This window comes from Nerophis lumbriciformis, linkage group LG26, assembly GCF_033978685.3.
Source record: "Nerophis lumbriciformis linkage group LG26, RoL_Nlum_v2.1, whole genome shotgun sequence".
Lineage (NCBI taxonomy): Eukaryota > Metazoa > Chordata > Actinopteri > Syngnathiformes > Syngnathidae > Nerophis > Nerophis lumbriciformis.
Window position 1 is genome coordinate 7600115 of NC_084573.2, and position 24886 is coordinate 7625000.

The 24886-nt window shown below is 42.2% G+C and overlaps 1 protein-coding gene across 1 annotated transcript in view; it reads left to right on the forward strand.

The window, feature by feature from the left end:
- kcnh5b (potassium voltage-gated channel, subfamily H (eag-related), member 5b) overlaps window positions 1-24886 on the forward strand; it is a 177366-nt gene that overhangs the window by 142712 nt on the left and 9768 nt on the right. The window contains exon 13 of the mRNA XM_061987485.2: window positions 3269-3465. Coding sequence (XP_061843469.2) covers window positions 3269-3465 — 197 coding nt within the window. The remainder of the gene's footprint in view (window positions 1-3268; window positions 3466-24886) is intronic.

A 24886-nucleotide genomic window follows, 5' to 3' on the forward strand; every position in this document is an offset into this window, starting at 1 on the left:
TAAAAACAATAAATTAGTTTTTAGTATAAGTTTGCTGGTTTCAAGAAATGTAATGCCGAGCGCATATCATTATGTCAAGATAATGGCACTAGCATTTACTTCATTTAAGAATATTTTTCAACATATTGAGCAAAAAGGTCTAATTTTTTCTACCAAGAAAAGTGCACTTGTTATTAGTGAGAATATACTTATTTTAAGGTATTTTTGGGTTCATTGAGGTTAGCTAATATTACTTGTTTTGGAAAGTCTTGACAAGCCAAATTTTCTTGTTCTATTGGCAGATAATTTTGCTTAGTTCAAGTAAAATATCCCTCATTTTTGTATTTTTTTTTCTTGTTTTTGAACACTGACTTTTTGCAGTGTGGCGTTGCCTGGGAGACGCTGACAGCGCGAGCATCGTCATGTATCATTCATGCGCTGAGAGATAATCATGCCGGAGTCATGCTGGCAGCTGATAAGTCCAGAGACCCCCACAAGTATCCAGAACCTCGTCTCGGCAGAAGGAACTGCTGAGCAAGCATTGCAGTCGTGTCTGCTGGTGTTGGGAGCACCTCAAGGTTCTCTTTTGGAGCCTTTTTCCAGTGATCCATGCTGCATTTGTTGTACTGGAATGTGTCCTTTCTGCACCGTGTGCACGAGTCCATAATAATAATAATAATAATAATAATAATAGATTGTATTTGTAAAAAGTAATTGAGTAAACAACCTCAAAGTGCTACAGTGTATTAAAAAAAATAAAATAAAAAGATAATAAAAAATAAATAAATAAATAAAAACTAGAACAGCCAAATAGCTAAAACTAGTATGCATATATCTAAAAAAAAAAAAGGCTTTTTTTTTTTTTTTTTAAAAGAAGGGTTTTTAAGCCTTTTTTAAAAACATCCACAGTCTGTGGTGCCCTCAGGTGGTCAGGGAGAGCGTTCCACAGACTGGGAGCGGCGGAGCAGAAAGCCAGTCCAGTGAGGGTTTATTAAATGTGAAGTTTTTTTCAGCGTCAGTTAGTGGTGAGCTCAGGTGAAACCACCTGCAAAGCATTTGTCAACAAACAAGTCAATGATGGCGGTGACAAACCTGCCATCCAAACAATACACCGTTTGTTGACAAGAAGACATGACAGTCCATTCGGTCTCTTTATTAAGCGGAGGTAACACAATCTGGTGCGAAAATTTAAAAGAGCTGCTAACTGCTAAATGTCAGCTTCAAACATCGATGACATCTATTAAACAAGACAAGAAGCAAGGGAATAAACAGAGACAGAATTCAATTTTGTTCAATTTGAGGCGAAACGTGTCAACCTGTAACCTCTTACAGTGTCACCCACGCTCTAACGGAAAAAGGTTCACGTCTCCTCTTTTATTTGAATATTCCCTGTTTACATAACAGCTGTTTCTAAAGGAATGGGGGGTATGTAAACAGCCTTTGTTTTCGGTCACATTAACACCAAAGAAAAAGATGCCTCGGGCTTGGACTGGTCCCGGATCGAGCTTGGGCAGGTCTTGGATCAAAGTAGATAACCCGTCCCGTCTCCTCCCATCGTACACAATGGAATTTTACAAGCCTTTGGCTTGGTGCAACAAAGACAGCTTTCGTCTGTTCACTGGGAACTCAGAGAACGGAAAATGTTTTGATAATTTACATACAATTTTTCTGACACTAAAGCTAACCAACAGAGTTCCGTTGAAACCCTCCACGGCGTCACCCGTCGCCTGGCAACAGGCCCCGCCTTATAAAAGCAAAGACACTGTGCGCTACATGAAACGTCTTTCAACTACAAATGCCAGCTATTTAAAGGTTGTTTTTTTTAAAGTAACGTATTAATTACTTTCCCTAGTAATTCATTATATTTATTTAAGAGTAATTCTGTTAGTAATACAACTACTTTTTTGGAAAAGTGACGAGTAACTTTAATTACTTTTTAAAAGTAATTCATTCACAACATTGGCGAAGAATCATGCCTTATCATACCTTGCAGAATTGTAACAACACAGTCCCTTTTATGTTTACAGGGGGAGTAGACGGCACGGACCACAAGGGGGCTTAGTAGCTCTATGTATTTATTACATACATTTACAATATTTATATATAATAATCAACTTACTGCGGGGTTCGTTCCCCCGGGATGCAGACGGACCACTCCAGAAAAGGCGTGCAGGTAGGAACATGATTTATTCGTAGAACTCAAACAAGTACCAAAAACTGAAAACAAGCCAGAGGAAACACGTGCCGATCGCAATCGAAGTTAAGGCTAACACTTAGCATAGGCTAGAAGACTAGGAATACTCACGTAACTGTAGCATACGCAAACAAAGAAGCCAGGCCGACTGACCGGCAAAGGCAGGCTTAAATAATGCCTCTGATTAGTGCTCGGGAAACAGGTGAGCGTCCCGAACACCAATCAGAGGCAGGTGAAAATAATAAGTAACCATGGTAACTAAACAAACTCAAGGGTGCACAACAACATGAACTAAGGGAGTCCAAAACTAACAGAAAATAACAAAAACATGATCCGGGCCACAGATCATGACACAAACAATAATAATATAATCTACACACGGGTGTGGAGTATGACAAAAATCCAATGGGGTGTATGGTGTGAGACTATGTGTAGGAATTAGTCCCGGAGGGGAAAGGCAGGCTCGAGTGTCCGTGAGATAGGCAGGAAGTCGGGGGCTATAGCGAGGCGTAGGAGGTCCGTGTCCAAGCAGGGGTTCGAGGATCGAGAGAGGCCGTCCGGAATCTAAAGGGAAGTCGAGGCACACAGCTCGATCGCGGGAGACAGGGAAAGCACTGCGAGAAAACACAAAGGACATGAGACACGGGAACCTGGAAGACACAGAGAGAGAGCAAGTACGTGGGAGGGGAGCCAGAGACGCAATAGCTTACTGTAAACAGAGAACTACGTTCCGGCGCCGGATCTTCGGGTCCGCTCGCCTTCATCGGTCCCAGGTGCGCAGATTGCTGATCACCTGCAGCCTTGCCAGTGCTTGCAGCAGAAGGCATGCGGGACTGCGCATGCACCGTGACAGTCCCATTGTAATGTGTTTATGAGCAAATCCGTTTGGAGTAAGAGGAGCTGTCACAGATAAATTGTTGTATTAGAAACACAATTATTTGCCAGCTTTATTTCATGGCAAAGTGGGCCAACAATTTATTTTCTTGCAAATAACGAAGAGCCGAATCTTTCCTTTCATATTCACGTACCTAATGAGGTGTCCAGTGGTTGCCCTGGCATTCACCATCGTTTTTTGTTTTTTTTAACGTTCGTCAGGCAAAGGCGACGTGTTCGGCGACGTCTTCTGGAAGGAAACCACGCTGGCTCACGCCTGCGCCAACGTGCGGGCGCTGACGTACTGCGACCTGCACGTCATCAAGAGGGAGGCGCTGCTCAAGGTGTTGGACTTCTACACGGCCTTCGCCAACTCCTTCTCCAGGAACCTCATCCTCACCTGCAACCTGCGCAAGAGGGTGAGTGCACTGCACACACACACACACACACACACACATATATATATATATATATATATATGTATATATATACATACATACATACATATTTACATACATGTATGTGTATATATATATATATATATATATATATATATATATATATATATATATATATATATATATATATATATATATATATATATATATATATGTAGAGGTTGCCCTCTAGTGGGTTCTTCGGACCACTACACACTGCCAGGAGAGTTTTATTTTCATAAATATCAATAGGCTTCTGCTTTCCAGCACAATGTCTTTTTCTCCTGCGTCCGCTCATCAGCACCTCCAACTCCAACTGCCGTGTCTCGTGCCGGCTGCTGCTAATAAAGGCGACAGGTGATTAGATAACAAGGCCCGCCTGGGCCATCTACTCACCTGTCGCTGTCTTCGAGGCCGGTCTTTGCACACCCCATTCCGCGGCAGGCCCACAGGCCACGCCCCCCCCATATATATATATATATGTATATATGTGTGTGTGTGTATATATACAGGTAAAAGCCAGTAAATTAGAATATTTTGAAAAACTTGATTTATTTCAGTAATTGCATTCAAAAGGTGTAACTTGTACATTATATTTATTCATTGCACACAGACTGATGCATTCAAATGTTTATTTCATTTAATTTTGATGATTTGAAGTGGCAACAAATAAAAATCCAAAATTCCGTGTGTCACAAAATTAGAATATTACTTAAGGCTAATACAAAAAAGGGATTTTTAGAAATGTTGGCCAACTGAAAAGTATGAAAATGAAAAATATGAGCATGTACAATACTCAATACTTGGTTGGAGCTCCTTTTGCCTCAATTACTGCGTTAATGCGGTGTGGCATGGAGTCGATGAGTTTCTGGCACTGCTCAGGTGTTATGAGAGCCCAGGTTGCTCTGATAGTGGCCTTCAACTCTTCTGCGTTTTTGGGTCTGGCATTCTGCATCTTCCTTTTTACAATACCCCACAGATTTTCTATGGGGCTAAGGTCAGGGGAGTTGGCGGGCCAATTTAGAACAGAAATACCATGGTCCGTAAACCAGGCACGGGTAGATTTTGCGCTGTGTGCAGGCGCCAAGTCCTGTTGGAACTTGAAATCTCCATCTCCATAGAGCAGGTCAGCAGCAGGAAGCATGAAGTGCTCTAAAACTTGCTGGTAGACGGCTGCGTTGACCCTGGATCTCAGGAAACAGAGTGGACCGACACCAGCAGATGACATGGCACCCCAAACCATCACCCAACCATGCAAATTTTGCATTTCCTTTGGAAATCGAGGTCCCAGAGTCTGGAGGAAGACAGGAGAGGCACAGGATCCACGTTGCCTGAAGTCTAGTGTAAAGTTTCCACCATCAGTGATGGTTTGGGGTGCCATGTCATCTGCTGGTGTCGGTCCCTCATCAGGAGATGAGAAGAAATCTCCTGATGATTGAGGGAACCCCTCATGAAACAGGCCTGTAGAGATGAAGTAGTCTTGTGATTTTTTTTCCCACACATACATATATTGCGCTCTACTACGGTATCGAGCACTATTTTTTGGATAACCTTATTAAGACATATATATATATATATATATATATATATATATATATATATATATATATATATATATATATATATATATATATGTATATATATGTATGTATGTATATATATATACATATATATATATATATATATATATATATATATATGTATATATATATATATATATATATATGTATATATATGTATATATATATATATATATATATATATGTATATATATATATATATGTATATATATATGTATGTATGTATATATATATATGTATTTGTATATATGTATATATATATATATGTATATGTATATATATATATATATATATATAATGTGTATACATATATATATATATATATATATATATATATATATATATATATATATATATATATATTTTGTTTCTTGTGCGGCTGTGGCCCGTTACCAATCGGTCCACGGACCGGTACCGGGCCGCAGCCCGGTGGTTGGGGACCACTGCATTATACAGTGCTCAACACCGGGGTAGAGCAGAATAAATATATATATAAAAACAGTCATGGTCAAAAGTTTACATACACTTGTAAAAAACAATGTCATGGCTGTCTTGGAGTGTATGTGTATATGTATATATGTATAATATGTATATACAGTCGTGGTCAAAAGTTGACATACACTGGTGAAGAACATAATGTCATGGCTGTCTTGAGTTTCCAATAATGTGAAATAGAGTGATTGGAGCACATACTTGTTGGTCACAAAAAACATTCATGAAGTTTGGTTCTTTTATGAATTTATTATGTGTCTACTGAACATGTGAGCAAATGTGCTGGGTCAAAAGTATACATACAGCAATGTTAATATTTGCTTACATGTCCCTTGGCAAGTTTCACTGCAATAAGGCGCTTTTGGTAGTGTTGGGTTTTGGACCAGTTGTTCCTCCCAGGGAATTCAAGTCACAAGTCGCTCCCAAGCTCTTTACGACACTTAAAGCTGAGTAGTAAAACCACTAGAGACAGAATAGGTATTTTGTAATATATTTGCAAAGCTTTGCATATATATATACATTTAGACCAGTCCAGCATAGAACATTCTATCGCGCCGCCAAGATGGTCTGTCCTCCCGACAAAAACCCTCTCCCCTCTTAAATCTCTCTGGTCAAAACACATGCACATTATCTCTCTTTCTTACATTCCAAAGCTTCAAGGTTAACACACACAGTTTACTTGCAGACAAACAGAAAGAGAACAAATGGAAAAACACGAGCTGTTTTCAAATATGACTATGAAATAAAAGAAGTAACACTTAAATTCGGATATATATAAATATCTGCCTCCGACAGTAGCCATCCACAAGCTTCTGCTTGAATTTTTGACCACTCCTCTTGACAAAATTGGTGCAGTTCAGCTAAATGTGTTGGTTTTCTGATATGGACTTGTTTCTTCAGCATTGTCCACACGTTTAAGTCAGGACTTTGGGAAGGCCATTCTAAAACTATAATTCGAGCCTGATTTAGCCATTCCTTTACCACTTTTGAGGTGTGGTTGGGGTCATTGTCCTGTTGGAACACCCAACTGCGCCCAACACCCAACCTGCGGGCTGATGATTTTAGGTTGTCCTGAAGAATTTGGAGGTAATCCTCCTTTTTCATTGTCCCATTTACTCTCAGTAAAGCACCAGTTCCATTGGCAGCAAAACAGACCCAGAGCATAATACTACCACCACCATGCTTGATGGTAGGTATGGTGTTCCTGGGATTAAAGGCCTCACCTTTTCTCCTCCAAACATATTGCTGGGTATTGTGGCCAAACAGCTCAATTTTTGTTTCATCTGACCACGGAACTTTCCTCCAGAAGGTCTTATCTTTGTCCATGTGATGTCAGATGAAACAAAAATTGAGCTGTTTGGCCACAATTGGATTTGCGTTTTTTTCCCAGTGGATTTAAATAAGTGTAATTTTGAGTTTTTTTTATGGTGCTTGAACGTTTTTTTATAATATGCACAAAGTTCAGTGAGTAGGTTGTGTTGCGTGTGACCATGTGTGTTGACTTTTTGTGACTTTTTCCATGACTCGCCTTGACTAGGGAAGGTTGTTTGGATTGATTTAAATAAGTGTAATTTAGATTTTTTATGGTGCTTGAACATTTTTTTATAATATGCACAAAGTTCAGTGAGTAGGTTGTGTTACGTGTGACCATGTGTGTTGACTTTTTGTGACTTTTTCCATGACTAGCCTTGACTAGGGAAGGTTGTTCGGATTGGGTCATATAACTAAATGCTTTGTCGAAGTCACTTCCATGCACAATTCATGGTCATTGATCTGATTTATTCACATTGTCCACTAGTTGGCGGCACATTTGCAACGGCCAGATTGTCAGATATTACAAATTAATTTGAAAACACTCTGCGGGCTGGATTCCCTTCTAAACTGGGCTAAACTGAAGACGCCGGCGGGCTGTAGTTTGAACACCGCTGGATTACAGCTTCTTGTCCCTTTCATCGCCTCCTTTCCTCCTTCCTCGCTTCCATTGCATGTCTTCTCTGCTGCCGCACGTCTGTTGTTTTTAAAGGCTGACGTGGTTATTAATTATTTACACACACAGTCGGGCGTGCGCCTCGTTATGTCCCCTGACCTGCGGGTGGCGTCCAAGCGGGAAGTGTTGACTTTATTAACTCGCTGGTCCCACTTTGACTTCATTATTAATTACTCATTAATTATGCCTTTTTATAGAACTAACAGTATGCATGAGGTGGTGCACTTCTCAAACTAAATAGACATTTTATTTTGAAGGAGATTATGTCAGCTAAAGAGGAGGTAGGGTCGGATTTAGTTGTTTTACCTTTGTATATATAATCTTCTTTTTAGTAGAACTTTACATGTGTAACTTTACAGTTTCTTTATTACTATTTTTAGAGATGTCCGATAATAACAGCCTGCCGATATTATCGGCCGATAAATGCTTTAAAATGTAATATCGGAAATTATCGGTATCGGTTTCAACCTTCCGGTTTTCCCAGGAGACTCCCAAATTTCAGTGCCCCTCCCGAAAATCTCCCGGGGCAACCATTCTCCCAAATTTCTCCCGATTTCCACCCGGACAACTATATTGGGGGCGTGCCTTAAAGGCACTGCCTTTAGCGTCCTCTATACAAACAGCGTGCTGGTCCAAGTGAATGCAAGGCATACTTGATCAACAGCGATACAGGTCACACTGAGGGTGGCCACATAAACAACTTTAACACTGTTACAAATATGCGGCACACTGTGAACCCACACCAAACAAGAATGACAAACACATTTCGGGAGAACAGCCGCACCGTAACACAACATAAACACAACATAAACACAAGAGAACAAATACCCAGTATCCCTTGAAGCACTAACTCTTCCGGGACGCTACAATATACACCCTCCGCTACCACCAAACCCCGCCCCCCCACCTACAACTCCCGCATCACAACAAAATTAGGCAATAATGTGTTAATTTCACACTTGATATATACATATACTGTATATATCGGTATCGGTTGACATCGGAATCGGTAATTAAGAGTTGGACAATATCGGATATTGGCAAAAAAGCCATTATCGGGCATATCTAATTATTTTGTGTTTTACCACGTTGAACCTAAACTATAAGTAGGCACAATTTTGATTTTATGGGGTGACTTTTCTCATACCCGAATGCCTAACATGTTTCGTAAATGTTAGAATGCAAATATAAAATCTATCATTCAAAAAGTCAAGTTCAGTACAAATTACGCAAACAATGAACATGAATATCGTCAAACTGTTATGATAGTCATTTACCTTCAAAGCCATTATAATTGACTAGAGATAATATCGGCCGATAAATGCTTTAAAATGTAATATCGGAAATTATCGGTTTCAAAATTATCGGTATTGGTTTCAAAAAGTAAATTTTATGACTTTTTAAAACGCCGCTGTGTACACGGACGTAGGGAGAAGTACAGAGCGCCAATAAACCTTAAAGGCACTGCCTTTGCGTGCCGGCCCAGTCACATAATATCTACGGCTTTTCACACACACAAGTGAATGCAAATCCTACTTGGTCAACAGCCATACAGGTCACACTGAGGGTGGCCATATAAACAAGTTTAACACTGTTACAAATATGCGCCACACTGTGAACCCACACCAAACAAGAATGACAAACACATTTCGGGAGAACATCCGCACCGTAACACAACATAAACACAATATAAACACAACAGAACAAATACCCAGAATCCCTTGCAGCACTAACTCTTCCGGGACACTACAATATACACCCCCCGCTATCACCAAACCCCGCGCCCCCACCTACAACTCCCGAATCACAACAAAATTAGGCATAATAATGTGTTAATTTCACTACTGTATATATCGGTATCGGTTGATATCGGAATCTGTAATTAAGAGTTGGACAATATCGGAATATCGGATATCGGCAAATTATTTTGTGTTTCACCACGTTGAACCTAAACTATAAGTAGGCACAATTTTGATTTTATGGGGTGACTTTTCTCATACCCGAATGCCTAACATGTTTTGTAAATGTTAGAATGCAAATATAAAATCTATAATTCAAAAAGTCGAGTTCAGTACAAATTACGCAAACAATGAAGATGAATATCGTCAAACATGTTATGATAGTCATTTACCTTCAAAGCCATTATAATTGACTAGAGATGTCCGATAATATCGGACTGCCGATATTATCGGCCGATAAATGCTTTAAATGTAATATCGGAAATTATCGGTTTCAAAATTATCGGTATTGGTTTCAAAAAGTAAATTTTATGACTTTTTAAAACGCCGCTGTGTACACGGACTTAGGGAGAAGTACAGAGCGCCAATAAACCTTAAAGGCACTGCCTTTGCGTGCCGGCCCAGTCACATAATATCTATGGCTTTTCACACACACAAGTGAATACAAGGCATACTTGGTCAACAGCCATACAGGTCACACTGAGGGTGGCCGTATAAACAACTTTAACACTGTTACAAATATGCGCCACACTGTGAACCCACACCAAACAAGAATGACAAACACATTTCGGGAGAACATCCGCACTGTAACACAACATAAACACAAGAGAACAAATACCCAGAATCCCTTGCAGCACTAACTCTTCCGGGACGCTACAATATACACCCTCCGCTACCACCAAACCCCGCCCCCCCACCTACAACTCCTGCATCACAACAAAATTAGGCATAATAATGTGTTAATTCCACGACTGTATATATCGGTATCGGTTGATATCGGAATCGGTAATTAAGAGTTGGACAATATCGGAATATCGGATATCGGCAAAAAAGCCATTATCGGACATCTCTTGTGAGAACCCATCAGTCAGGGTTCCCAGTCGTCTTGGACTCCATGCCACTGGACCCTGACTCGATTCTGTCAAGGATCGTGTGGTGACTGTCTGTGCACCAGTCTCCCCACATTAAACAAAGTCACGCACAGGCATCCTCCATAAAGGGATACACCCCTACCAGGAGGATCGTCATACTCGTTCGAGTGACCGCCGATGATAATGATGACAATGTATTTTTCAGCACTCATTTTTTACGCTGAATTTTTATACACTGAATTTTCAAATAGCCAAATTTTGCCAGCAATTTTTTTAAAATGAAATTTGATGTAAAAATTTTTTTTTTTTTAAATACAATACAATTCAGTTGAGAAAAATCCATTGCAAAAAACTCAGATAAATTCAGTGTCAAAAAAAGACAGAAATTAACCTCGATATGTGCTCCTGCCCATAACTGCATACCAAGTGTCTGCATGCCACGGCGACGTTGGGTTTAGGTCAGGCTCGGGGGCCCTTTCGGACTTTGGTGTATACACCCCTGGTTGTGCCTGTTCTTCCACACTTAACTCCTCCAAGCATGCCATTACGGACCCTACTTTGTGTGCTGGGAACTGTCAGGTTCAAACACTGATGACATCTATTAAACAGGACAAGAAGCAAGGAATCAAACAGAGACAGAATTCAATTTGGCTCAGTGAGGAGAAACGTGTACATCTGTGCCCTTGCACAGTGTCATCACGCTCTGCCAAAAGATTGTGCGCCTCCTCTTTTATTTGGACTTTCCCTGATTACATGGCAACTGTCATGTCTGTGTAATCATGTTTTGTTTTAGTCATGTTTTGTTTAGTTTAGTTATTGGACTCTTTAGTTTCTGGCTTTTCACTCCCTTGTCTTGTTTCCATGGCTACCCATTAGTTTCACCTGTTCCACGTTTGGACTCATTGTGCACTCTTGTTTGTCACCATAGCAACCCATTAGTTTTCACCTGCCCTCACGACTCACGCACCTGTCTTTAATCATGTCACTATTATTTAAGCTTCCAGTTGCCAGGCTGTCTGTCTGGCGACATCATACCCCTGTCACACTCTGTTTACCTCTGCGCACTTCATGCCATGTCCAAGTAAGTTGTTTCTCTTCATGCCAAAGTTAGCGACTTTTGTTCATGTCCTTAGTTTTTTTTGCCCACGTGCAAGTATTTGTTTCATTTGTCAAGTTTGTACTTTCGCCTTGTGCTCGCCTTTAGTTTGTTTCTTTTGTTATAGTAAAAATAAATATGTACTCCCATTCCCGTCTCGCCCGAGCCAACTTTCCGTTGCCTTCTGGAAAAACAAAATCCAAGGATCAAATCATGACAGCAGCAGCTGTTTCTAAGGGGACGGGGTCGTAAACAGCCATCGCCTTTGATTACAAAACAGTTCAAAAGAAAAGGTCGGTTCAAAATAGAGGTGTCTGGACCTTGGGCAGATCCTGCCTTCTCTCCGCTTTGTAGTTCTTGGGTCAAAACAATATCCTTCTGTTGATTACAATACATGAAAGAAACAGAACACCTTCATGTTGCTTCCCATCCTACACATTGGAGTTTTACAAGCCTTCTTCTTGGTAGGTTCGAAGACAGCTTTTGTCTTCTCGCCAGGAACTCATTTCAACACAAAGTTTTGTGATAACTTAGATACAATTATTCTGACAGTATCATATTTGTGTAGCTTTCAGTTTTCCTACAAAGTTGGTGTCACCACCTGTCAGACCAGGTCTGACATGTTCTTGTGTTTCCTTATTTTCCGTCTTTGTTTCCTGTTCCTCTCTTTAAGAAGGGGAACCGGAGGGTGTGTTCTAACTATCGTGGGATCACACTCCTCAGCCTTCCCGGTAAGGTCTATTCAGGTGTACTGGAGAGGAGGCTACGCCGGATAGTCCAACCTCGGATTCAGGAGGAACAGTGTGGTTTTCGTCCTGGTCGTGGAACTGTGGACCAGCTCTATACTCTCGGCAGGGTCCTTGAGGGTGCATGGGAGTTTGCCCAACCAGTCTACATGTGTTTTGTGGACTTGGAGAAGGCATTCGACCGTGTCCCTCGGGAAGTCCTGTGGGGAGTGCTCAGAGAGTACGGGGTATCGGACTGTCTGATTGTGGCAGTCCGCTCCCTGTATGATCAGTGCCAGAGCTTGGTCCGCATTGCCGGTAGTAAGACGGACACGTTTCCATTGAGGGTTGGACTCCGCCAAGGCTGCCCTTTATCACCGATTCTGTTCATAACTTTTATGGACAGAATTTCTAGGCGCAGTCAAGGCGTTGAGGGGATCTGGTTTGGTGGCTGCAGGATTAGGTGTCTGCTTTTTGCAGATGATGTGGTCCTGATGGCTTCATCTGGCCAGGATCTTCAGCTCTCACTGGATCGGTTCACAGCTGAGTGTGAAGCGACTGGGATGAGAATCAGCACCTCCAAGTCCGAGTCCACGGTTCTCGCCCGGAAAAGGGTGGAGTGCCATCTCCGGGTTGGGGAGCAGATCTTGCCCCAAGTGGAGGAGTTCAAGTACCTGGGAGTCTTGTTCACGAGTGAGGGAAGAGTGGATCGTGAGATCGACAGGCGGATCGGTGCGGCGTCTTCAGTAATGCGGACGCTGTATCGATCCGTTGTGGTGAAGAAGGAGCTGAGCCGGAAGGCAAAGCTCTCAATTTACCGGTCGATCTACGTTCCCATCCTCACCTATGGTCATGAGCTTTGGGTTATGACCGAAAGGACAAGATCACGGGTACAAGCGGCCGAAATGAGTCTCCTCCGCCGGGTGGCGGGGCTCTCCCTTAGAGATAGGGTGAGAAGCTCTGTCATCCGGGGGGAGCTCAAAGTAAAGCCGCTGCTCCTCCAAATCGAGAGGAGCCAGATGAGGTGGTTCGGGCATCTGGTCAGGATGCCACCCAAACGCCTCCCTGGGGAGGTGTTTAGGGCACGTCCGACCGGTAGGAGGCCGCGGGGAAGACCCAGGACACGTTGGGAAGACTATGTCTCCTGGCTGGCCTGGGAACGCCTCGGGGTCCCACAGGAAGAGCTGGACGAAGTGGCTGGGGAGAGGGAAGTCTGGGCTTCCCTGCTTAGGCTGCTTCCCCCGCGACCCGACCTCGGATAAGTGGAAGAAGATGGATGGATGGATGGATGGTTTCCTGTCCAGCGCTCTTATTTTGCAACATTTCCTGTCTGGTTTCACCACTCTGGCCTGAGCGCTGTTTCCCCTCACCTGTGCTCGATTTGGCAACCAGAGCACACCTGTTCATGGTTGCCAATCATTACAAGCCAGCCAGTGCTGGACGTTTGTCGACGTCACGGCGCTCATGCTTATTTTAGGCTTGGGGTCACAACCGGCGCGGCCGCGTTCGAGCGTGACATTTAAAAGTATACCATTGTCCAAAATGTCTTGTTAAGATAAGGAACGGAGATAATGACAGACCCTAGGACTTTAGTCTAACCTCCTATCGATTCATTTATTGATTAAGAGCTGCGTCTCGTATCGTAGCTTTGATCATTGAAAGAGTCCAAGTCTCCAGTCACCAGAGCTCTCATTACCTGGCTTCTCTTCTTTCTATGAGCTCTGCGAGCCCGCTAAACGCCTCCTCACCTGTCATGGGAAGATCTATGAGCTTTGGCTGCAAAACGTGCTCTTTTTGTCTGCCGTGCGCTCCAGGCGGTCGCCGCCCGTCGCTTGTTTAGTGCAGAGTTCCTCCTCTGTTGCTTTTTCTGTGCCACGCACCCCACGTACTCGGACTGTTCCTAAAAAGGTAACACTGCAATGTGTGCTCAGTTCCTGACCGTCTGATTTTTGGCAAATCCATTCTAGTACACCCGTGCCCTTTGGTTCTCTCTGGTTATCCATTTAGAGAGTAATTGATCCACGCATGAAAATGTCTAATTTTCGACACCTGGCTCACTCTTCCCCCTCCAAACCAAGTACACCTGGCTGTGGCCGTAGAAACTCTAAGTACCAGTAGCAGTAGAGTGTAAAAACAATCTGATTTATGACACCAAAATACTTCCTAAGTTTGTAAATAGATATGATCAAAATAGGATCAATCCCACGGAGATTCCCGAGCAATTTTTAGAGATAATGAGACGGCTACGTGACAGAGGAGGAACCACAGACCCCTTCCCCATCAACAACAATGCTAATCAAGCAGACTTTAAGAGAGCCAACAACGATTACAAACCCCGTTTCCATATGAGTTGGGAAATTGTGTTAGATGTAAATATAAACGGAATACAATGATTTGCAAATCATTTTCAACCCATATTCAGTTGAATATGCTACAAAGACAACATATTTGATGTTCAAACTCATAAACTTTTGTAGCCCTGAAGAGTTAGGGCTGCATGGGATTCTGGGTATTTGTTCTGTTGTGTTTATGTTGTGTTACGGTGCGGATGTTCTCCCGAAATGTGTTTGTCATTCTCGTTTGGCGTGGGTTCACAGTGTGGCGCATTCTTGTAACAGTGTTAAAGTTGTTTATACAGCTACCCTCAGTGTGGCTGTTGATCAAGTATGTCTTGCAGTCGCTTACGTGTGTTTACAGAAGCCAAATACAACATGTGACTGGGCTGGCACGCTGTTTGTACAGGCTGTAGAGGACGCTTAAGGCAGTGCCGTCACGGCACACCCTTAATATTGTTGTCTGGGGGAAAATCGGCAGAAATTCGGGAGAATGGTAGCCCCTGGAGATTTCCGGGAGGGGCAAGTTCGAGACCAAGCATCATGACCGACATCTTTAGCTTGTTGAAATACTTCAGTTCAACCCAACATGTATGCAGGGCTACACAAAAATGATACTGTCAGAATACTTCTATCTAAGTTATCACAAAACTTTGTGTTTCAATGAGTTCCCGGCGAGCAGACAAAAGCTGTCTTGAATCCTACCAAGCAGAAGGCTTGTGAAACTCAATTGTGTAGGATGGGAAGCAACATGAAGGTGTTCTGTTTCTTTCATGTATTGTAATCAACAGAAAGATATTGGTCGGACCCGAGAACTACAAAGCAAAGAGGAAGTAGGACCGACTCCCCTACAGGGACCTCTTTTTTGAACTGGTTTACAACCTTTTCTTTGAACTGTTCTGTAACCAAAGGCAATGGCTGTTTACGACCTCCGTCCCTTAGAAACAGCTGTTGCCATGTAATCAGGGAAAGTCCAAATAAAAGAGAAGGCATACAATCTTTCGCCAGAGCGTGGTGAGACACTGTACAGGGGTACAGTGTCCAGGCGTCTCTCCTCATTTGAGCCAAATTCAATTATGTCTCTGTTTAATTCCTTGCGTCTTTGTCTGTTTAATACAGGGGTCGGCAACCTTTACCAGTCAAAGAGCCATTTTGACCAGTTTCACAAATTATAGAAAAAAATGGGAGCCACAAAAATCTATTGAAATTTAAAATGAAGTAACACTGCATATCTGGGCAACTATTCTCTCGAACGTGCCGTGATGGCACAGCATTTAGAGCCCACTACAACCAGCGTGCCGGCCCAGCCACGTTGTTTGGGGCTTCTACGTGCTCAGGTAAGTGACAGCAAGGCATACTTGGTCAACAACCACACAGGTCACACTGACGGTGGCGGTATAAAAAACTTTAACACTTACTAATAATGCGCCACACTGTGAACCCACACCAAACAAGAATGACAAACACATTTTGGGAGAACATCTGCACCGTAACACAACATAAACACAACAGAACAAATACCCAGAATCCCATGCAGCCCTAACTCTTCAGGGCTACATGATACACCCCCCACCCCCGCTACCAAACCCCGCCCACCTCAACCGACGCACAGGGGGGTTTGGTGGTAGAAGGAGTGTATAATGTAGCCCGGAAGAGTCAGGGCTGCATGGGATTCTGGGTATTTGTTCTGTTGTGTTTATGTTGTGTTAAGGTGCACATGTTCTCCCGAAATGTGTTTGTCATTCTTGTTTGGTTTTGGTTCACAGTGTGGCGCATTATTAGTAAGAGTGTTAAAGTTGTTTTATATGGCCACCGTCAGTGTAACCTGTGTGGCTGTTGACCAAGTATGCCTTGCTGTCACTTACGTGTGCAAGTAGAAGATGCATATAACAAGAGGCTGGGCTGGCACACTGTTGATACATATTGTAGAGGGCGCTAAATGCTGTACCATCATGGCATGCCCTTATTATAGCTGTAAGGGTGAAAATCGGAGAATATTAATCCCGGGAGGTTTCTGCGAGAGGCACTGAAATCAGTGCCAGAAGTCTCTTGGGAAAATCGGGGCGGTCGGCAAGTATGCAGCTGAGCCGCATCAGAGTGATCAAAGAGCCGCATGTGGCTCCGGAGCCGCGGGTTGCCGACCCCTGGTTTAATAGATGCCATCAGTGTTTGAACCTGACAGATACACTGGACTAAAGTTTTATACATGTGTTATGTTGTTTTGTTTCATTGTGTTTTGCCGAGCGTTTACTTTCCCGCTTCATTTCGCCGTCCTCGAACACTCCATAGTTGTGTGCGGTCACACCAAGTAAAATCCATAATACCCAAGTTATAGAACCCGACTTTGGGTTGGTCTTGCAACGTAAAGATGTTGATTTGTGTCTCCGTGAACCCCCTGATTGTCCCCGACCACGTCCCGTTTTCAATTATCAGTCAGCTGAGCACCGCGAGGCGACTAATAAGCATGAGAATGAGTGGCTGCAAGTGGCGAACGGATGAGAGAAATAGAACAAAGAACGGGAGAAGAGACCACGCAGATTGTATTTGGCGCGCTAATACTGATGAGGACTTCAATGACGCTAAAGGGACGTTGGAGAATAAGACGTTGTTAATGAGATAAAATAGTAGCCTTTATGTCACACATCAGGCAGTTTAAAAATGTGTTTTTTCATTTCATGTTGTGCCCGTCTGGGTTTCATACACAATACCTAATGAATGAATAAATAGCATCAGATCACATGCCCTGAAGGCAACATGGTTAAGGACACTCCCTAACCTTGTTACTAACCTGTCTGTCATGATGTCATGTCTCTCTCACAGTTGATGACAGTAACCCCCCCTCCACCCACCCCAACGCTAAATTTGAAAAAGAGCTGAACATTAAAAAAATAATTACATGTAAAAAATACGATTCTAATCTGAAAAAAACAGAGGCTCAAGTATCAAACTACATGAAAGGGGAGCATTAAAATAAACTAGAATTTGCAATTCCGGTAGGAAATTCATGTCACTTCAATTTCCTCAAAGACTCATTGAGATTAAAATTACTTTTTTTAAGAGCGACCTGACAAATATGGCGTCACAAACAAAGTTACAATAATAATTAAAGCTGCAAGCAGCGATGGACGGGACCGACTTTGACGGCACAAAATCCAAACCGAAACAGTAATTAAAACTCTTTGGTCAAGTTTTAATCAGAAGGGTTCAATCTCTCTCCTGTGCTAGTTTGAAGCCGACACGACAAACGCACTCAGAGGAGATAATGTTTGAAAAAAGGTGACCGGTTTTTACAAAACTTTTGTTTTGAAGGGGGAATTGCAAACTTCCTGTTGATTTTTGCTGGGGGTTGTCAATATATGAAATGTAGGTCTAAGTGAGACCTACATAGAGGTTTTTTCATGTCTCTAAGACACTCCTACTGGAAGTTACAGGCAGTTTTGTCTGAGTTTTCCTCTTAGGAGCAGTTGTGTGTGTTTTCTTCCTAGGGAGCGCTAGAGAGCAATTTTGAGTTTTGGGGTTTGGTTTTTTATTAGATGGCAATTTTCACTAGTCCTGATGTGTGTGTCCAGTTTGGTGAGTTTTGAAGCATGTTAAGGGGGTCAAATTACAGATCAAGGAGGCAAAAGTGACTGTTTTTACTAAAATTTTGTTTTGAAGGGGGAATTGCCAACTTCCTGTGGATTTTTGCTGAAGGATGTCAATATATGAAATCTAGGTCTAAGTCAAACCTACATAGAGGTCTTTGTTTCATGTCTCTACGACATTCCTACTGGAAGTTACAGGCAGTTTTGTCTGTGTTCTTTCCTAGGGGGCGCTAGAGCGCAATTTTGAATTTTGGGGTTTGTTTTTTTTATTAGATGGCAATTTTTGCTAGTCCTGATGTGTGTGTCAAATATGGTGAGTTTTGAAGCATGTTAAGGGGGTCAAATTACAGCTCAAAGAGGCGGCGGAATAATAATAATAATAAAACGCACAAAATACAATAGGGTCCTCTGTCCCAAAGGGACAGAGGACCCTATTTACAACAAGACAATACAACAGAACAGCAGCAGTCATACCACAACAGGTCAAAAATAATTTAAAAACAATGAAGTGATAATTCAATTTAAAAGCAAGTACATTGCCCAAGAGAACTGGTTTCTCCATCTTTTAAAATGGACTTAAACTCCCCCAAAGTGATCATAGGTGTGAATGCCGGATTGTACAATTGTATATATATACAAACCCTGTTTCCATATGAGTTGGGAAATTGTGTTAGATGTAAATATAAACGGAATACAATGATTTGCAAATCCTTTTCAACCCATATTCAGTTGAATATGCTACAAAGACAACATTTGATGTTCAAACTCATAAACTTTTTATTTTTTTTTGCAAATAATCATTAACTTAGAATTTCATGGTTGCAACACGTGCCAAAGTAGTTGGGAAAGGGCATGTTCACCACTGTGTTACATGGCCTTTCCTTTTAACAACACTCAGTAAACGTTTGGGAACTGAGGAGACACATTTTTGAAGCTTCTCAGGTGGAATTCTTTCCCATTCTTGCTTGATGTACAGCTTAAGTTGTTCAACAGTCCGGGGGTCTCCGTTCTGGTATTTTAGGCTTCATAATGCGCCACACATTTTCAATGGGAGACAGGTCTGGACTACAGGCAGGCCAGTCTAGTACCCGCACTCTTTTACTATGAAGCCACGTTGATGTAACACGTGGCTTGGCATTGTTTTGCTGAAATAAGCAGGGGCGTCCATGGTAACGTTGCTTGGATGGCAACATATGTTGCTCCAAAACCTGTATGTACCTTTCAGCATTAATGGCGCCTTCACAGATGTGTAAGTTACCCATGTCTTGGGCACTAATACACCCCCATACCATCACACATGCTGGCTTTTCAACTTTGCGCCTATAACAATCCGGATGGTTCTTTTCCTCTTTGGTCGACGTTCACAGTTTCCAAAAACAATTTGAAATGTGGACTCGTCAGACCACAGAACGCTTTTCCACTTTGTATCAGTCCATCTTAGATGAGCTCAGGCCCAGCGAAGTCGACGGCGTTTCTGGGTGTTGTTGATAAACGGTTTTCGCCTTTCACAGGAGAGTTTTAACTTGCCCTTACAGATGTAGCGACCAACTGTAGTTACTGACAGTGGGTTTCTGAAGTGTTCCTGAGCCCATGTGGTGATATCCTTTACACACTGATGTCGCTTGTTGATGCAGTACAGCCTGAGGGATCGAAGGTCACGGGCTTAGCTGCTTACGTGCAGTGATTTCTCCAGATTCTCTGAACCCTTTGATGATATTACGGACCGTAGATGGTGAAATCCCTAAATTCCTTGCAATAGCTGGTTGAGAAATGTTTTTCTTAAACTGTTCAACACTTTGCTCACGCATTTGTTGACAAAGTGGTGACCCTCGCCCCATCCTTGTTTGTGAACGACTGAGCATTTCATGGAATCTACTTTTATACCCAATCATGGCACCCACCTGTTCCCAATTTGCCTGTTCACCTGTGGGATGTTCCAAATAAGTGTTTGATGAGCATTCCTCAACTTTATCAGTATTTCGCCTCACATAGGAGTTTTAACTTGCACTTACAGATGTAGCGACCAACTGTAGTTACTGACAGTGGGTTTCTGAAGTGTTCCTGAGCCCATGTGGTGATATCCTTTACACACTGATGTCGCTTGTTGATGCAGGTGTATATATACTTGTTGTAGTCTGACAGGAAGTGGATGCATGGCGTCATATTGGATGGGAAGTAGCTGACTTTCAGAGTAAAATGACTCCCTGTGAAGACGTGCATCTAACGAGGTTGTTGAAGGTGTTGCAAAGCTCCGAGGGCTCAGCTTGATGTTCACGTGGTCTCTGACAGCCCAGTCTGACAGGCGCTGCAGGACCGAGACTTCCTCGCTCACTTCCCGTCCAGAGAAATTATTCATTCTTTTTGCCGCTTTTTTGATCTCCAACTGATGCCATCTCGCGTCGGAGCAGAGCGAGCTCGTCAAGCTGTTTGAGGTGTCCCAGGTCTTTAACGAGGTCTGTCCCTGGGCTGCAAGTATAGTGGGACAAGCTGTCCCGAGGCCCGGGGGTCCATCTTGTCCTTCCTGGCGCCGTCGTCTTCTCAATGGCGCCACAGGCCGCAGGAAGCTAGCGGCGTGTTTGGCAGAAGGTTCCTCCGTGCGCTTCAAAATAGGAATGTGGAACATGACCTTAATTAATAAGTCTCCTGCAGGCCAAAGCCTGCAATTTCATTCACAATAAAAGTATTTTCTAAAGGCCAGTAGTCCAGTTAGGCTCTGATGACCCACAGTGGGTCTGAGTGTGCCTTGCTCACTGGGTCTTAGGCAGACTGACATGTCTGTTGCTGTCAACTCTCACCTCCAAGAGGTGTGTGTCGGACATTGTTTGGATCTCACAAGTGTTGGGACACCATGATGTGAGCACAGGGGTGTGTCTGAAGACTTGTTATTGGAAACTCAAGACAGCCATGACCTTATGTTCTTATATATATATATATATATATATATATATATATATATATATATATATATATATATATATACATATATATATATATATATGCGTGTGTGTGTGTGTGTGTGTTTAAAGAATTGAATTACTATTTTATATTTTCAAAGACATGAATAAATAATGGCTAACGATCCATTTTCCGGTTTTTGTTTGTTATCATCAAAACATTAAACGGGGGAAATGGATTTTTATGTACAATGAAAAATGAATGACCGCGACGTACAAGAACCTTTCTTCTTCCTCTTCTTCTTCTTCTTCCTTTTCCTCCTCCTCTTTCTTGTCTTCTTCTTCCACTTATTCTTCTGTTTCTTCTTCTTCTTCTTAGTCTTCTGTTTCTTCCTCCTCTTCTTCTTCCTCTTCCTCTTCTTCTTCTTCTTCCTTTTCCTCCTCCTCTTTCTTGTCTGCTTATTCCTCTTCTTCTTCTTCGTCTTCTTCTTCTTCCTCCTCTTCTTTTTCTTATTCTTCTTTTCTTTTTCCTTTTCTTCTTCTTCTTCTTCTTCTTTTTCATCTTCCTCTTTCTTTTCTTCTTCTTTCGCTTAGTTTTCTGCTTATTCCTCTTCTTTGTCTTCTTCTTCCTCTTCTTCTTCTTTTTCCTCTTCTTCCTCTTCTTCTTGTTCTTCTTTTTCCTCTTCTTCTTCTTTTTCCCTCTTCTTCTTTTTTTTCCTCGTCTTCTTCTTCTTTTTCCTCTTATTATTCCTCTTCTTCTTCTTCTTCTTTCCCTCTTCTTCTTCTTCTTTCCCTCTTCTTCTTCTTCTTTTTGCTCTTCTTATTCTTCCGCTTCTTCTTTTTTTCCTCTTCTGCTTCTTTTTCCTCTTCTTATTCTTCATCTTCTTCTTTTTCCTCTTCTTTTTCCTTTTCTACCTCTTCTTCTTCTTTTTCATCTTCTTCTTCTTCTTCTTCTTTTTCCTCTTTTTATTTTTCCTCTTTTTCTTCTTCTTTTTCCTCTTCTCCTTTTCCCTCTTCTTTTTCCTCTTCTTCCTGTTCTTCTTCTTCCTCTTCTTCTTCTTCTTCTTTTTCCTCTTCTTCTTTTCCTCTTCTTCTTCTTCTTTTCTTCTTTTTCCACTTCTTCTTTTTCCTCATTTACCTCTTCTTCTTGTCCCTCTTCTTCTTCTTCTTCTTTTCCCTCTTCTTATTATTCTTCTTCTTCTTTTTCCTCTTCTACATCTTCTTCTTTTCCGTCCTTCTTCTTCTTTTTTCTCTTCTTATGCTTCCTCTTTTTCTTCTTCTTTTTCCTCTTCATATTCTTCCTCTTTTTCTTCTTCTTTTTCCTCTTCTTATTCTTATTCTTCCCCTTCTTCTTCTTTTTCCTCTTCAACCTCTTCTTCTTCTTTTTCTTTTTCCTCTTCCTATTCTTCTTTTTCCTCTTCTTCTTCTTCCTCTTTGTATTTTTCCTCTTCTTCTTCTTCTTCTTCCTATTCCTCTTCTTCTTCTTCTGATATTTTGGGGGAGTCACTGCCACAAATCAGTAGCTCCTTTGGCCTTAGATTGACTCAGCAGCCCCACCTGTTGTTATAAAATGTCAATTGCGGACGCTGCCGTGACCAACAAAGAATGGCGTGTGTGGAACAAGAAGAAGAACAACACAAGTGGACACAAGAGTGCCAAACTTATTCACTTGAAGAAAATTGTTTTTCTACTTGCGATTCCTTTCGCGTGTTTGCGGAGTTTTGTCAGTAATTTCACTCCTAAGTAGTTCCCTACTGGAAATGTTTTTTTCTATAAAAGATAAAAGTATGGCAACGGGAAAACGCCGGGAAACAGGAAGTAAGAAAACCAAAAATGGACTGATTTTTTTTTTTTAATCCAATGTTAGCTAGCCGGTGGTGTCACGGCGCTGCATCATCAGGGAGAACCACGAGGGGCTGGCAGGTCAACTTGGTGAAGGTTTCAAATATTTTACATTTCAATGACTTTTCTCAAATGAACATTTGTAGAAATGATGCTCGTGCCGTCAAGACCGGAAATCAAATTGAACCTAATAGGAATGAAAGGGGAACTTTACGTGCGCTCGTCCACCAACAAATGATGTCAACAATAAACAGCAGCAGCATCATCATCTCTATTTTTAGCAGCTTTGTGCGGGCGTCCTTTCACGGTCTCTCCAGTCAATAGCCACGTCCCGCTTCTGTTGTTGGACTCCATCCAGCCTCCATCCATCACCGGCCTGGCGAGCGCAAACAACCAAGCGGCGCGAAGAATTTAATCAGCGGAGGGACGGAAGGTATGAGTTTGTTCCCGCGCCGTGCGGGATTAAAAAGTCCCTACAGCTGCGGACCGTTTGAGCAATTACATCTCAAAGTGCATCTGGAGGGACCATAAGAGGCCGTGAGCAGACTTCTAAGAACCGGTCTGACACGGGGAACCCGGGGCTCCAATGTACCTAATAAATTGGCTGATTTTATTCATGTATTTGAGCTTTGACTATGAACAGCGCTTAACTTCTTTTTACACTTGTACACCGTCAATCATAGCAGTTTAACTCAAATGATGAATCCATGTTTCCACATTTTTAACGCTTCGTTACGTCTTCCAACGACGCCTAAAAGCTGAGAGGCCGCGCCATCGTCTTCAGGGGACACACTGCTTTGTGTGAGGGGCCGTTGGGGACTTTATTCAGAATTACCTCTCACATGAACAACTGAAATGTTTTTCTCTCACACACACTACTGAAACACTCTTATATATGCTGACGATGGATTCTGATGCGTCATCTATGTTGCTGCTTCTTGATCTTAGCGCTGCTTTCGATACCGTCGATCATAATATTTTATTAGAGCGTATCAAAACACGTATTGGTATGTCAGACTTAGCCTTGTCGTGGTTTAACTCTTATCTTACTGACAGGATGCAATGCGTCTCCCATAATAATGTGACCTCTGACTATGTTAAGGTAACGTGCGGAGTTCCTCAGGGTTCGGTTCTTGGCCCTGCACTCTTTAGTATTTACATGCTGCCGCTAGGCGATATCATACGTAAATACGGTGTTAGCTTTCATTGCTATGCTGATGACACCCAACTCTACATGCCCCTAAAGCTGACCAACACGCCGGATTGTAGTCAGCTGGAGGCGTGTCTTAATGAAATTAAACATTGGATGTCCGCTAACTTCTTGCAACTCAACGCCAAGAAAACGGAAATGCTGATTATTGGTCCTGCTAAACACCGACATTTATTTAATAATACCACCTTAACATTTGACAACCAAACAATTACACAAGGCGAATCAGTAAAGAATCTGGGTATTATCTTCCACCCAACTCTCTCCTTTGAATCACACATTAAGAGTGTCACTAAAACGGCCTTCTTTCATCTCCGTAATATCGCTAAAATTCGTTCTATTTTATCCACTAGCGACGCTGAGATCATTATTCATGCGTTCGTTACGTCTCGTCTCGACTACTGTAACGTATTATTTTCGGGTCTCCCTATGTCTAGCATTAAAAAATTACAGTTGGTACAAAATGCGGCTGCTAGACTTTTGACAAGAACAAGAAAGTTTGATCATATTACGCCTATACTGGCTCACCTGCACTGGCTTCCTGTGCACTTAAGATGTGACTTTAAGGTTTTACTACTTACGTATAAAATACTACACGGTCTAGCTCCATCCTATCTTGTCGATTGTATTGTACCATATGTCCCGGCAAGAAATCTGCGTTCAAAGAACTCCGGCTTATTAGTGATTCCCAGAGCCCAAAAAAAGTCTGCGGGCTATAGAGCGTTTTCTATTGGGGCTCCAGTACTATGGAATGCCCTCCCGGTAACAATTAGAGATGCTACCTCAGTAGAAGCATTTAAGTCCCATCTTAAAACTCATTTGTATACTCT